The sequence below is a fragment of the Oryctolagus cuniculus genome, chromosome 20 (assembly GCF_964237555.1).
Source record: "Oryctolagus cuniculus chromosome 20, mOryCun1.1, whole genome shotgun sequence".
In the NCBI taxonomy this organism is placed as follows: Eukaryota; Metazoa; Chordata; class Mammalia; order Lagomorpha; family Leporidae; genus Oryctolagus; species Oryctolagus cuniculus.
In genome coordinates, this window is record NC_091451.1 from 43362028 (window position 1) to 43375075 (window position 13048).

Below are 13048 nucleotides of genomic sequence, written 5' to 3' on the forward strand. Positions count from 1 at the left end.
TGGAAGAGGGGCAACCGGGACAGAATCCGGCGCCCTGACCAGGACTAGAACCCGGTGTGCCAGCGCCGCAAGGCGGAGGATTAGCCTAGTGAGCCGTGGCACCGGCCCCAAGCAGGTTTTTAAACTAAACTTTCTAATGTAATTTTCACTTTTCCGAGCATATAATTTGGTAAAATAAAAATATACACAGTGTTGTACACAGCGAAGATGAGTTTACTTGCCCAGCGTGAATCCTGCTTATTGACTGGTCCTTGTGAGAGAATGATAGCTGATTTTTCTTCTCTAGGTAGAATGTAGCCTCTGATATGAGTTGTGTGGTACATGTCAGTGTTGTCTCTCTTAGACATCTGCCACCAGATCTTGGACCTTTACTCCCAAGGAAAACAACAGATGCCTCATCACACCCCCCATCAGCTGCAGCAGCCCCCGTCTCTGCAGCCCACACCGCAAGTGCCGCAAGTACAACAGTCGCAACCGTCTCAGGGCTCTGAGCCGTCGCAGCCCCAGCAGAAGGACGCCCCGCAGTCAGCGCCGCCGCCGCCGCCGCCGCAGCAGCAGGCGCAGCAGCAGCAGGCACAGGCGCAGCAGCAGGCACAGCAGCCCAAGAAGCCGTCTCCACAGCCCAGTCCCCCCCGGCAGGTTAAACGAGCCGTGGTGAGTGGGCCTCAGGCTTCACGGCCATTAAGTCCAAACCCTCATTTCATATCACGCCGGAGCACTGTTCTGCTGACCACTAGAAGCAGTCTGATGGCGTAACTGCAGGGAGCTGAGAACTGAAGTGCTCGCAGGATAGGCGGCCTCTGGGGATGAACTGGGTGCCCAGGGGCCTTGTCCTCCGCCTCGGCTGCCTGTATCACCCTCACAGGGCTTGGAGACCTGTCGGGGGGACACTCCTCTTCCCAGCAGGGTCACTGTGGATGCTCATTCGCCTGCCTGACCCCGAGTGGTCGTGACTGCTGTCTTCAGTGCCCCTCTCTAGTGTCCAGTGGCACGGGGCACTTGTGGAAGTTTCTAGTTTCTAGCACACGCCTACCCCCACAGAGCAGCCAGCCAGTAGTTTCATTTTCCACAGCCCTCAGAGTTAGCCATATGAGGAAAATGCACTTCACCAGCACCTAGGGCCATGTGTAGCAGATTGCAACAGTAGGCCTAAATGCCATGGGCTCAGAAGTCACTATTTATTTAGATTTTATTTATTTGAAAAAGTTACAGAGAGAGGTAGAGACAGAGAGAGAAAAGTCTTTGACCCACTGGTTCACTCCCCAAATGGCCACAATGGCCAGAGTTGAGCTGATCCGGAGCCAGGAGCCTCTTCTGGGTGTCCGACGTGGGTGCAGGAGCCCAAAGACTTGGGCCATCTGCTGCTGCTTTCCCAGGGCATTAGCAGGAAGCTGGATCAGAAGTGGAGCAGCCAGGACTCGAACCAGCTCCCATATGGGATGCTGGCACTGCACCACAGAGAAACGAGAAACGCTGTGTAGTTTGAACAAGGCAAAGAGGAAGGAAGCAGAAAGAGGATCTTGGGTGCCAGACCAGCAGCTGTTTTATTCCGAGGCCTTTTCTGTCCGGTCCTGTGCTTGTCTGGGAATCTTCCTCCTTTATGGCGCCCAGCATCTCCATTAACAGCTGTCTCTTCTGTAACAGGTGGTTTCTCCCAAAGAAGAGAACAAAGCCGCAGGTAATTACCTCTTCTAATTTGGTTTTTTGTCTTCTGTGTCCCTACACAAAATGTTTAATTCTTGGTTAACATTGTTTTCCCTTCAGTTATAGATTAGCCTTCAGATTTAACCCTAGTGCCCGTCAAAAGCCTTTTTCCCTTTCTGCCGGGGAGAGTGCGTCATCTTGTCTGTCACCTGACGATGTTTTTCCAGGCTGCTCTGATAAAGGTGCTAATACGGAAACCATCACTAGCAATAAAAACATCACTGGTAACACATGAAAGTGTGATTACGGACAGAGGAGAACTGTTGCCGCGGAAGTGCGATTACGGCCCAGGAGGACCGCGTGTGCACTTTAGGGATGCGTTAAGCTCTCACAGTGGACAGGAGCAGTGGCCACATGAGTGCCTGTGCTGAGCACGGCAGCAGCACGGTGGGCAGGCAGAAAGGAGGGGCCGGGGGGTGGGGGCAGAGCGCCGCATGTCCATCCGGCCCTGTGTCTGACCTGTCTCAAACAGTTTGTTTTTAACATTTAGAGTACCCAAAGGTGGTTAATCTGTTCCTTTATTGGAAACAAACAGGAAGAGAGAGCAGAATCTCAGCGATTGCAGGACAGAAATTAGAAATGCTCTGTCTCTGTGTCCGTCGCCCTGTCCCATGGACTCTGAAGGCGTAGCGTTTGCTCGTTTCTGTTTCTTGGTTGCTTCGTTCTTGGTCCCGGTGAATTATTCATTAAGCTGTTGTGAAAACTTCAAGTTAGGATGAAGCTGTATTTTTCACAGCATCTGGGGGAGTGATGACGTCAGTGCCGGTGAAGTTGCTTCAGCTCCAATGACAGACATGAAGTGTGAGACGAGAGTGGACTGTGCAGATGAGCCAACACACCAGGCTATGAGACAAGCAGGAGACAGGCCCTGTGGTGACCTTGGATGAGACCTGGTGTTGAGCAGCGTGACCTAGGAGGTCAAAGCAAGCACAGGAACTGAGAATGGGGCGTGGGCAGTGCAGGGAGCTGGCGTGTGGAGAGCTGGAAGGGGGCAGCTTTAGATGGGGTTGAGATCGTGGGTCTTCAGTCCCACACTGGGGCGTGGAGCCACCCAGAGGAGTGTGGGGTTTTATGTGGGCAGTGGGAGCTCTCAGGATTTGAAGCACATTTGAAGGGCACATTCAGAGTTCACTGGAGACTGAGTTCCCTGGCAGCAGAGATAGGACCAATGGCTGGTGCATCTCTCTGGCCTTCTTTTCCCTTGTTACTGTAACACCTGAGGCTGGAAACTGGATAAAGAAAAGAGCTTCATGTAGCGCGCAGTTCTGGAGGTCTTCCACCTGGTGATGGCTTCTTGCATGCAGAGTCCCAAGACAGAGTGGTGTCACTTGGCAAGAGACACACTCCCTAGTGTGCCTCTGTGTTCAGTGCTGGGGGCTCCACGCTGATGCCCTTGCCGATGCTAATCCTACTCACCTCCCAGAGACCCAGACTCTCAACAGGTCAGTTTCCACTCTGAGTACCTCACCCTGGGGATTAATGTTCCACACCCAAGCCACACCAGCAGGAGCACACCAGACCTTGTCCCAGCCATACAGCTGGGGATGGAACGGGCTTGCAAGCACATAAGTGGGGCTTGGGGAGGAGGCAGAATTGTGGCCCCAGAGCCAGAGAAGGAGAGCCAGGGGATCCTGCTGCTGAGTGCCACTGTCATGGAGGGCCCTGAGCACTCTGGATGCAGGCTCCGCTTGTACCGTGAGCACAGGTCCTCCAAGGTTTCCAAGAGTTTCTAAGAAGAGAATGTAAAACATCTCCTTGATAAAATTTTGCATCGATTACACATTGACAGTTTTTGGTGTATCAAGTTAAACAATACGCTGTTAAAATTCGTTTCAGCTGTGTGCTTTCTCATGCCACAGCTCTACATGTGTGTTGCTGCCCATGCATGTTCGTGTCAGTGACTTCAGCTTGAATGGCTGTGGTGAGAGAGGGAGGAAGCAGGGGCCGCAGGAAGGAGACAGGAAGAACGGCGTAGGGGGAGCTTGGCAGTCAGGGCCCTGGTGTTGGAAGCAAGGCAGACACCAGAAACGGACGTGTCCTCAGAAGGGATTTATCTCTGAGGAAGAGGGTAGAGCGGGGCCATGCCTGGACCCTGATGCAGCTTGTCTTCGAGACAAGGACACCGAGAGGGTGGCACAGTGCCAGAGGGGGCTCAGGCAGAGCGCCACACAGGCCGGAACCAGTGGGTTCCAGGAAGGAGCCGCAGCGCAGCACGGCACAGGAGGCAGGTTTCCCCATGTATGTCCACGCCTCCATCTTGGGAAACTGACAGGTGGAGCCTCTTGCAGCCTGCCTGGGTGACCTAGCATCGTCCTCGTGGCTGCTGGTGACTGACTGCCACCCCAGTGGCCGCAGCCGCTGTGCCTTGTGCCTGGCTCCTCTGCCTCCAGACCTCAGCTAAGGGGCAGCTGCTGCCGTGCCGCCCGCCGGAGGTCGCTGTGTGTAAGAGAGGAAGCCACCTTCAAACACAGCTAAGAATGAAGAGGCGGAGCACTCACGGGGCTCGGGGGCGTGGCCTTATTGCTCAGGGCCTTTCCTGTGTTGTCTGTGCCGGTGAGGGCCAGAGAGAGAGGGGCCAGGTGACTGGTGCCACTGCCACGCCCACGACACGGCAAGGACTGTCCTGAGCGGTCAGGAGGATGCCGGGGCATGCCTGCGGGAAGCTGCCAGGCCGTGTCTGCTGCTTCCGCGTGGTGGTGTAGCTGAGGCCTCCTCGGGCCCCCTCAGAGCCATGGTCGCCTCTTTTTCTCCCAGAGAAATCTCTGACAGCACAGTTTTCTCTATGACAGATATGTCCACATGAAGAAGTAGGAGTGGTCTTTTCAATTCACTTTTTCTTTTTCTTTTCTTTTTTTTTTAGAACCACCGCCACCTAAAATTCCCAAAATCGAGCCTGCTCACCCGCCGTTGCCACCGGCTCACCCACCTCCAGGTACGTGTTCTTGCAGCAGCCCTGCAGGGTGCTTTGTTGCCTGAGGGAGGAAAGCTAGTGGGAGGCCCAGTGTGGGCTGGAATTTTGAAAGCCACAAGCAAGGAGCTTCTAGAAATTATTTCACTCTGATAAGCCAGATAGTTTGAGGATGTTGTAAACTCTGAGTGCATCTGAGATTCTCTGACCTCACACAGGATAAATGAATTTAGAACCAGTTTTAGAAAAGTAGCCCCTGCCAGCCAATGTGTGTTCTCGAAGTCCAGCAGGAGCGCCATGGGTGGCACTCATGTCTGTCACCAGGCTCCTATCGTCACGATCTTCTTGGGGCATCTTGCAGAAGCCGTTGTTCACATACAGGGAGAGTCAGTTACAAAGTCTGGCCGGGGGCCCTCTGACATTGCTGACAGCAGGAGCCAGCTGCCACAGAGCTCTGACTTGGTGCCATCTCTGGGATGAAGGGCTGGGCTCTGCCATGGTGCCGTCTCTGGGATGAAGGGCTGGGCTCGAGAGGGCGGAGCGGGTGCTCCCACGGGAGACTGCGGTGCGCCCGCAGGCTGCTGCCCTGACTGATGGGCAGTGCATGTGACTGCCACCACGGCTCCTAAAGAGGTGCACCTGTACAGGTGTGCCCCATGGGGTTTCCTCCCAGTGGTCAGGAGAGCCAGATCCCAACAGTTCCCAGCCCAGCTCGGCCTCTGCTTTACAAGGTGCCTGTAGAGGCTCAGTGAGCGTCCACAGAGCCCCTGCTCGGCAAGGGCAGCTCACGGCCGGCAGGGACAGCCCTGTGGAGGGCACCTCAGGGGGACTGGAGCCTGAGGGGCGCGGAGGGCGTGGCCACAGGAGCAGGGTCCCTGAAGGTGCAGGTGGCCGCAGAGACAGCAGCCCTGTGGAGGGCACCTTGGAGGGGACGGGAGCCTGAGGGGCACAGAGGGTGTGGCCATAGGAGTGGGGGTCCCTGAAGGTGCAGGTAGCCACAGAGACAGCAGCCCTGGGGACTGGAGCCTGCAGGGCGCGGAGGGCGTGGCCGCAGGAGCGGGGGTCCCTGAAGGTATAGGTGGCCGCAGATGTGGGATTTGCTCAGACGAGGAAGCCAGGTTTCTGATGCGTAAGGATCAGAGGAGGAGCAGGAAACGGTGGTGGGGACTGAAGGAAGGCGGGCACCTGTGGGGCCCAGCAGTGAGGGTTGGGGCAGTTTGGTGCCAGGTTGGCTGCTGCTCCAGCTCAGTCACAGAGGGCACGGTGGGTGCACTGGGGACTGAAGAGGTCAGAGTGGAGCATTGCAGTGGACTCACTGAAGGTGGGGAAATGTATTTCACACCCAGGTGCCACCAAGTGCCCCTGTGAGGGACAAGGGCATGGGCATTGTGCTGCCCCTGTATCTTTTGTGAGTTTCTGTAGCCACAGGGCACTGGCCCTGGGCTGGATTGGAGCCCACACAGATTCTGCACGGTGCATCCAGTCTGCCTTGAGAGTTGGGTGCTGGTCCGCACAGGCGGGTGACCTGAAGGTCTGTCTCCCCAGCTTTGTCGAGAACAGCAAGGGAATGGCCAACAGCACAGCTCCACAACAGAGAAGCAGGGGCTGTGGCCGTGCTCCAGAGTGATCCTGAACAGGTCCCATCCGTGCACCCGGTGTCCGTGTCTGGCCCAGGAGAGCTCGGGGTCAGGCTGGTCACCGGAAGCCCTCACAGCCGTCGAACCACCGCCTCAGTGTTCCTCTAACCAGAAACGTCACCCCGTGTCACGTCTTCCCTTTCACTTGCCTTGAGAAAGGGCAGACGAGTGGGCTTCTCTGATGCCATTTTCCAGGGGTTTGTTGGTGCCTGGGGGATCACAGGCCAGAGTGTGTGAGGTGAGACTGCAAGAACGGAGTGAGGGCCCGGCCCATGGGCCAGGACCACTGCAGAGGGGCAGCCGCCTGGGAGGGGCCACAGCCGTGTCTCAGAGACGCCTGACACCAGGTTCTGCAGCCCTACTGCACCTCCCATGGACGTACACACATACTGCACTCATACATGGACACACACACACACACTGCACCTCCCATGTACGTACACACACATAACTGCACTTCCCACAGGTACATGGACACACATGCAGACACACACTGCACTCACACACGGACACACACACACACTGCACCTCCCATGTATGTATACACACACACACACTGCACTTCCTACATGTACACACATAGAGACACTGCATTTCCCATGTACACACACACACATACACACCACTTAACCTTTGAAGACGCTGCAGGGCATTGGTTTAGTCTTGCTTCTTTTGGTAAAACAGAACCAGAACTGTTACTTTGATGGGTACATTGGGAATGTCAGAGACTTGTGTTTTCTTTAAATTCCACCTCATTCATTGGGCCAACTCCCAAGCTGCTAAATGCCAGCCCTTCCTGCGGGACTGGGGCCCTGGCTGTCTCGGAGCCCCACCTGGGTCCATGCTATGCTAGGAGGGCTGGGCTGGGGCACGGTGGGGCACCGTGTGCTGGGGAGACTGCCTTGGCTGGCTTGGGAAGATTGAAGGAGGGAGACCTAGGGTTACTGGAGATGGAACGGAGGGCTTGTGTGACAGGTGGGGACAGCAGCCCACTGGGACACAGGTCCATACGTTGGCCCGTGGGGGAGCAGCCTGCCGCTGCTCATGACGGGGCCTGGATGCCACGGGTAGCCTTGAGATCTGAGGAGCTCCTGGCTCAGGACTCCCCCAAGGCAGCCAGGGTATACAGCCCTGCACTGGCGTGCTCTAGAACACTGTCTGGGCCCTGACCTGTCTCTCTTCCACAGACCGGAAGCCACCTCTTGGCACTGCCTTAGGCGAGGCTGAACCATCAGGCCCTGTGGATGCCAGTGACCTCCCCAAAGTCCAGATTCCTCCACCGGCCCACCCGGCCCCTGTGCACCAGCCACCACCACTGCCACACCGTCCCCCACCCCCGCCTCCCTCCAGCTACATGACGGGGATGTCCACCACCAGCTCCTACATGTCTGGAGAGGGCTACCAGAGCCTGCAGTCCATGATGAAGACCGAGGGCCCCTCCTACGGCGCCCTGCCGCCTGCCTATGGCCCACCAGCTCACCTGCCCTACCACCCTCATGTCTACCCCCCGAACCCACCCCCACCGCCTGTACCCCCTCCCCCAGCCTCCTTCCCCCCGCCCGCCATTCCTCCCCCAACTCCTGGTTACCCCCCACCTCCACCCACATACAACCCCAACTTCCCACCCCCACCCCCACGCCTGCCCCCCACTCACGCAGTGCCCCCTCACCCTCCTCCAGGCTTGGGCCTGCCACCGGCTAGCTACCCACCTCCCGCTGTCCCCCCTGGAGGGCAGCCGCCTGTGCCCCCACCCATCCCTCCGCCCGGCATGCCGCCTGTCGGGGGGCTAGGGCGAGCGGCCTGGTTGAGATAACGTGACGCCGCCTTGTGTTTTTCACCAGTTTTTCTAGCCAACCTGAAGATTAGTTTAAGTGGGTGAGCGGCAGGGTACCTTGTGTAATGTTAGACAGTTGCAGTCCAGAGGACAGACACCCCCCCCCCCCCATGAAATCGGGGTGGCCCACGCATGCGATGGGGACAGCGGCTTCAGTGTGGCCTGAGCAGTGCCTGCGCCAGCCCGACTGCAGGGGTCCCAGCGGGCGTCCTGCGTCCTGCCTCACCGGGCTGCTGCCTAGAGAACGCTCAGCAGCCATATTGGCTCCATGAATAGCTTCGCTGAGCAGTGAATGTCCTAGAAATCAGTGCCTGTTTTTCCTGGAAGCTCCGTTCTCAGTCCAGTTCCATCTGAAGTCCAAGCTGTCACCGTGCTCCTTCCGTGACTCCCTGACACCTGAGAGGAACACTCTGACTTTCAGGTCACACTGAAGGGTTTACCTTCTGGGTGGCCTTTCTTTTTCCTCCAAGGAGTAGGAGAGAAACATACCTGGGAAGTAATGTGTTTACATCTACTTGCAGATTCCCGTACACATTGATTTTTTTTTAAGTGTGAACATTAACATACTGTGAATTCCATCTTGGTTACAAATAAGACTCCTTCACTCAGTTATCCAAATAAAATCAGTTCTGAAACTACTGCTTTGTGTGTTCGGGGTGGAAGGTGGAGCTCCTGGCCTTAGCAGCCCCAGCCCACGTGACGAAGGCCAAGAGGTAGGAGTGGAAGACCTGGGCCGTGCGGTCCCATGCCGATGTGCCTGGAGGCGTTGGGCCAGGGCTTGGCCGTGAACGTCTTTTGGTTCCTGCTTGGTGTGGAGTGGCCACAGCGGCCTCTGACGCCCACCCTGAGGGCCCCTCCCTGCTGTCCAGCGGCCCCACCCCCTGCGACAGAAACAGCAGCGCACCCAGCCAGGAGGCTCGCAGAGGCCTTTATTTCTCTAGCTCAAAGTATACACCATCACAACCTGATCTGTTACTCCTTTTACTAAAATAGTTAAAATCATCGTGTTTACCGCACTATCAAAAAGCTCTATTTTCTCTCCCCAAATCAAAGTGGTTCAACAGAAGGTAGAAACGGGCCAGGCACCCGCGGCTCTGGCTGCAAGCGAGCGGCTACGGGTCTCACCGCGGGCACCGCCTCAAGCCAGCGCTGCGCCCGCACGGCGCGAACAGACACCTGTGCCGCTCCGCAGCCGTGCCGTCTGCTCTTCAAAAAATCAGTAGTATGCAGTTTGCTCACTCTCAAGTCTCAAGAAAAAAAAATGAAAGGTCACTTTTTTCTCTCTTAACACTGGTGTGTAGCATAACTCGGGGGTAGAAACGCGCCCGCCTAAAAGCTGCTCAGCAGATTCGGACTTCAGGGTGGCAGGCCCCCGTGCGGGGCTGGGCCAGTGGCTGCCTTCACGGTGGGGGTCTCAGCACCCCAGCCCAACGAGGGGCTCAGAGCTGAGGCTCCAGAGGGAGGGGCTGGCCCCGTGTCGCCCTGCTAGTGGCAGAGCTGGGCGTCACCCTGAGCTGCGGCCAAACGGCCACCTGAGGCCCCAGCCGCTGGCTCTATGGCCACCAGCTGTGCCCAGGTGCAGTCGTGGCTCCATTTGAGATGCGTCCCTCCCTCGGGCAGTCCCACCCTAGCAAGCCAGGGGCCGCCAGCAGGGGCAGGAAGGGACAGGAGGGCTCTCAGGATGTGCTCCACGGGTCCACAGACACCACACAGCTTTAGGGACAGGGTCACTCCCCTCTGGAAGGGAAGGTCGCTTCAAGGCCCACCTGCAGGGGACTGACCGATCCCAGGAGTCTACTTATTGCTTATTTCAGTGGTGGCCCAGCTGCCTGATGCGCACACAACACACTCCCGGCTCTGCTCGCGGCAGCTGCGGTCCCACCCTCTCCGGGGCTGCTGTGGCTCTTTGGACTCCAGGACCCAGAAGGTGCCTCTGGCGCTCCCAGCCCAGCTGCCCACCTGGGCAGGAACTGCCCAGGGCCATGACCGGCAGGTGTTCACCCAGCTTCAAGAGCACAGCCCTGGTGACGGAAGCTCCTTCCAGAAAAAGCTCAGGGGGCTCCCTGGAACTGTGCAGGGGCCGTCCCCTGTTCAGCGCCCACTCAGCACGCCCTGGGCCATGAGCCTTTCCCCTGAGTTAGGACCCAAGGGTGCTGCAGGCACACACAGTGGGAATACCCCCGTGCCTTGGTCCCCAGGCCTCACAAGGGCCCAGATGGGACCTGCCGGCCACACACAGCCCCTGGGCACCTCGCTCGGTACCATGGAAGAGTGAGGAAGGCTGGTGAAGCGGTGTGCGCGAGGTGGCCCGGCCCGTCCTAGGGCTCCAGGACCCAGGAGCTCGTTCTCACTGCCCACACGACCACCCGCTCTCGGCCTCGTCCTCACGTGTCAGTTCCTGCCTTCCCTTCACAGCTAACCCACAGAGCCGCCTCGGCGGTGGCCGACAGCCCTGAGGCTCAGAAGGGAGGTGACGGCACCCGCGACGAGCCTGCCAGGCGGCAGGGCACAGCTAGGGCCCAGCACACCCCAGCAGCCTCTCCATCGGCTCCACGGCTGTGAACATGACTCAGCCCACTAGACCTGTGTGGGCTCGAACCTCGAGCAGGGCTGAAGGAAACCATGGAGACCTCCGGGGCCCAGAGACGCTGAGTGACTTGCTGAAGGTCACTCAACAAATTAAAGCCAGAACCGGCACCCCCACGGCTCTGTTCACAGTGACCCAGGGTGTGGCCGGGTCCCTGGGGGAGGCCACAGCTGACCACAGGCCTAGCCGTGGCCCAGTGCTACTGTCCAGAGAAAACAACGCATGGCTCGGCTCAGAGACTGCATGGGATTGCCCGGTGCCCCCGGCCCGTCGTGTAAACCACAGCGAGGGACGAGCCCTGGGCACAGGGCGGGGGACATTACAGAGAGGGCGGCTGTCTTGGGGGCAGAGGGTGAGCAGCAGGGCAGCTGGGCACAGCGGGGGGTCAGAGAAAGGGCCTGGAACCGCAGAGCAGCCTGTGGCCAGCCAGGGACTTGGTGAGTTTCCTTGTCCAGGACGTAGGGAGCCCAGTGCTCAGGGAGCCAGGGCAGGGAAAGGCTTGGTGGAGGGGGTGCCACTGTGCCAGAACCCAGGCTCCAGTGGCGCCGGTCTCTGTGCGGGCAGCAGGGTAGAGACCTGGTGAAGGCCCCTGTGGAGGGCGGGGCCCCGGAGCCAGGGGCCGTCCGTGGGCCTGGCATCGCAGCAGCAGCAGCAGCAGCAGCCTCGGGCCTCTCGCTAACGTAGCCGGTGCTGGGGGCCCAGAGACGGACAGGTCGGCAGCTTCTCGTCTTGGGATTTGCTGGTGAGTGAGGCGGGAGATGGAGGCCTGGCAAGGCCGGGGCACGCCGCGTGCTATGTACAGTGCGCCCCCAGGCAGGAAGACGGCGTCTGGGCTCCAGGTGTGCCAGTCCACGGCCGGGAAGAGCGGCCCTACAAGGGCCCCTTGAACTGATTGCCAGACAGGTGCTGCCGGATGGAGGGCTTGGAGCTGGCGGCGTCTCCCAGCTTCCTCCAGACCACCTGTGGGCAACAGGGCACAGGGCGTGAGTGTAGGGCTCACCCCGAGCCCACCCATGGGCCCACACACACCGCTCAGACCACAGGGCCAGGAGGGGCACATGGCGGGGGGCCAGGCCCGCCTCCCTCACAGCTGCCCAAGACACTCCGTCCCGCCGGCTTCCGCACAGCCTCCTGAGGCAAGGCGTGGTGCTGGGGTGGCGAGCGGAGAGGCTTTTCTGGGCAAACCCGAGGCAGCCCAGCTCCCAGCCATGAGGGACAGCCCCAGCTCAGAGGCCCAGGCACGGCCAGCTGCGGTCCCAGCAGCCCAGGGGCCAGACCCCGCCGCGGTGAACATCTGGACAGACCTGGGGCGAGGGGCCTCAGGGCGAGGACAGGCCAGCCGCCGGCCCTAGCTGGACAGGCGACAAACAGGCCCAGGGAGGGAAGGAGGTGGCCGTGCTGGTGGCCCTGACCAGTCCCGGGCCAGCGGCCGCCACAGCCCCCACAGGCACTCACGTTGCACATCTCACGGACAATGGCCTTCTCCTTCTCGCTCAGGTCCTCCTCGCAGCTGTCCTGGGGCTGCCGGTCCAGGTTCTCGTGCACCTCCAGGACCTGAAGGGGACAGGTCACAGGTCACGGGCAGAGGCACCGGCGGCCGGGCTGGGATCACGTGGGAGACGGGGGTGCAGACGGTGGTGGGGAGGGGAGGGCTGGCAGGCAGGGGGACTCGCTCCTGCCCAGGGACCCCGAGGTGTGCACCAGTCACTGCTGGCACAGGCCAAGTACGGGCGTGCGGGCGTGTCCGTGCACAAGTGGGCCTGATGGCCTCGGAGCCCACACACAGCGGGAAGGCATGCACAGGAGAGGGGCCACACGCCAGTGTATGCGGCCACCTCGTCACAGCCACCTGCTGGCTCCTGGACGCCCAAGGCTGGGCCTGAGACCCTGGCTTTAGGCCAGACCCAGTTCGGCCCCAACTCTGTGCCCTCCCCTGCCCCAGACCTCAGTTCCCTGGCTGCAGAGGCTCGGGGTGACCGACAGGTGGCACACCTGGGTCGGCTTCCTGGTCCCTCCCTGTCCCTGCATGAGGGAGCTCCAGGCAGCCTCGCATCTCCAGCCACCCCCAGGAGAGGAAAGCCCCCAGCTCAGAGAGGCGTGGTGCTCCCTGGCCCAGCCCGCAGCACGCCCGGCGCCCCCCACGTCCTCACCTTCATCGCATGCACCACAGCCTCGGGCTTCTGTCCGGCAGAGCTGTAGCCGGAAGAGGCAGGCGAGGGCAGCTCAGGCACAGGGCAGGCCGGGCCCTGCGGAAGAAATCACACTCAGCTGGCTGCCAGGTGACCCGCGGCTCCCCGTGTGGGGCCAGGGCCCAAGCAGGAGGGAACGGGGGCACCCTCGCTGGGTCAGGCAGGGTTAACGCCACCAGCTCCGCACCT

The 13048-nt window shown here is 59.7% G+C and overlaps 2 protein-coding genes across 13 annotated transcripts in view; one reads left to right on the forward strand and one right to left on the reverse strand.

The window, feature by feature from the left end:
- Nucleotides 1-8721, forward strand: part of CCNK (cyclin K) — a 33308-nt gene extending 24587 nt beyond the window's left edge. For all 9 annotated transcript variants that reach the window (XM_070065382.1, XM_051835215.2, XM_070065383.1 and 6 more), the window contains 4 exons: nt 344-654; nt 1645-1678; nt 4565-4636; nt 7437-8721. In XM_070065382.1, the coding sequence (XP_069921483.1) occupies nt 344-654; nt 1645-1678; nt 4565-4636; nt 7437-8062 (1043 nt within the window). In that variant the 3' untranslated portion in view covers nt 8063-8721. The remainder of the gene's footprint in view (nt 1-343; nt 655-1644; nt 1679-4564; nt 4637-7436) is intronic.
- Nucleotides 8722-8994: 273 nt separating this feature from the next.
- CCDC85C (coiled-coil domain containing 85C) overlaps nt 8995-13048 on the reverse strand; it is a 66366-nt gene continuing 62312 nt past the window's right edge. For 2 of the 4 annotated variants that reach the window (XM_051835216.2, XM_051835217.2), the window contains 3 exons: nt 12821-12916; nt 12126-12224; nt 8995-11630 (listed from right to left, as the gene is read on the reverse strand). In XM_051835216.2, the coding sequence (XP_051691176.2) occupies nt 11541-11630; nt 12126-12224; nt 12821-12916 (285 nt within the window). In that variant the 3' untranslated portion in view covers nt 8995-11540. The remainder of the gene's footprint in view (nt 11631-12125; nt 12225-12820; nt 12917-13048) is intronic. The other 2 variants (XM_051835219.2, XM_051835220.2) reach the window with 1 other exon arrangement.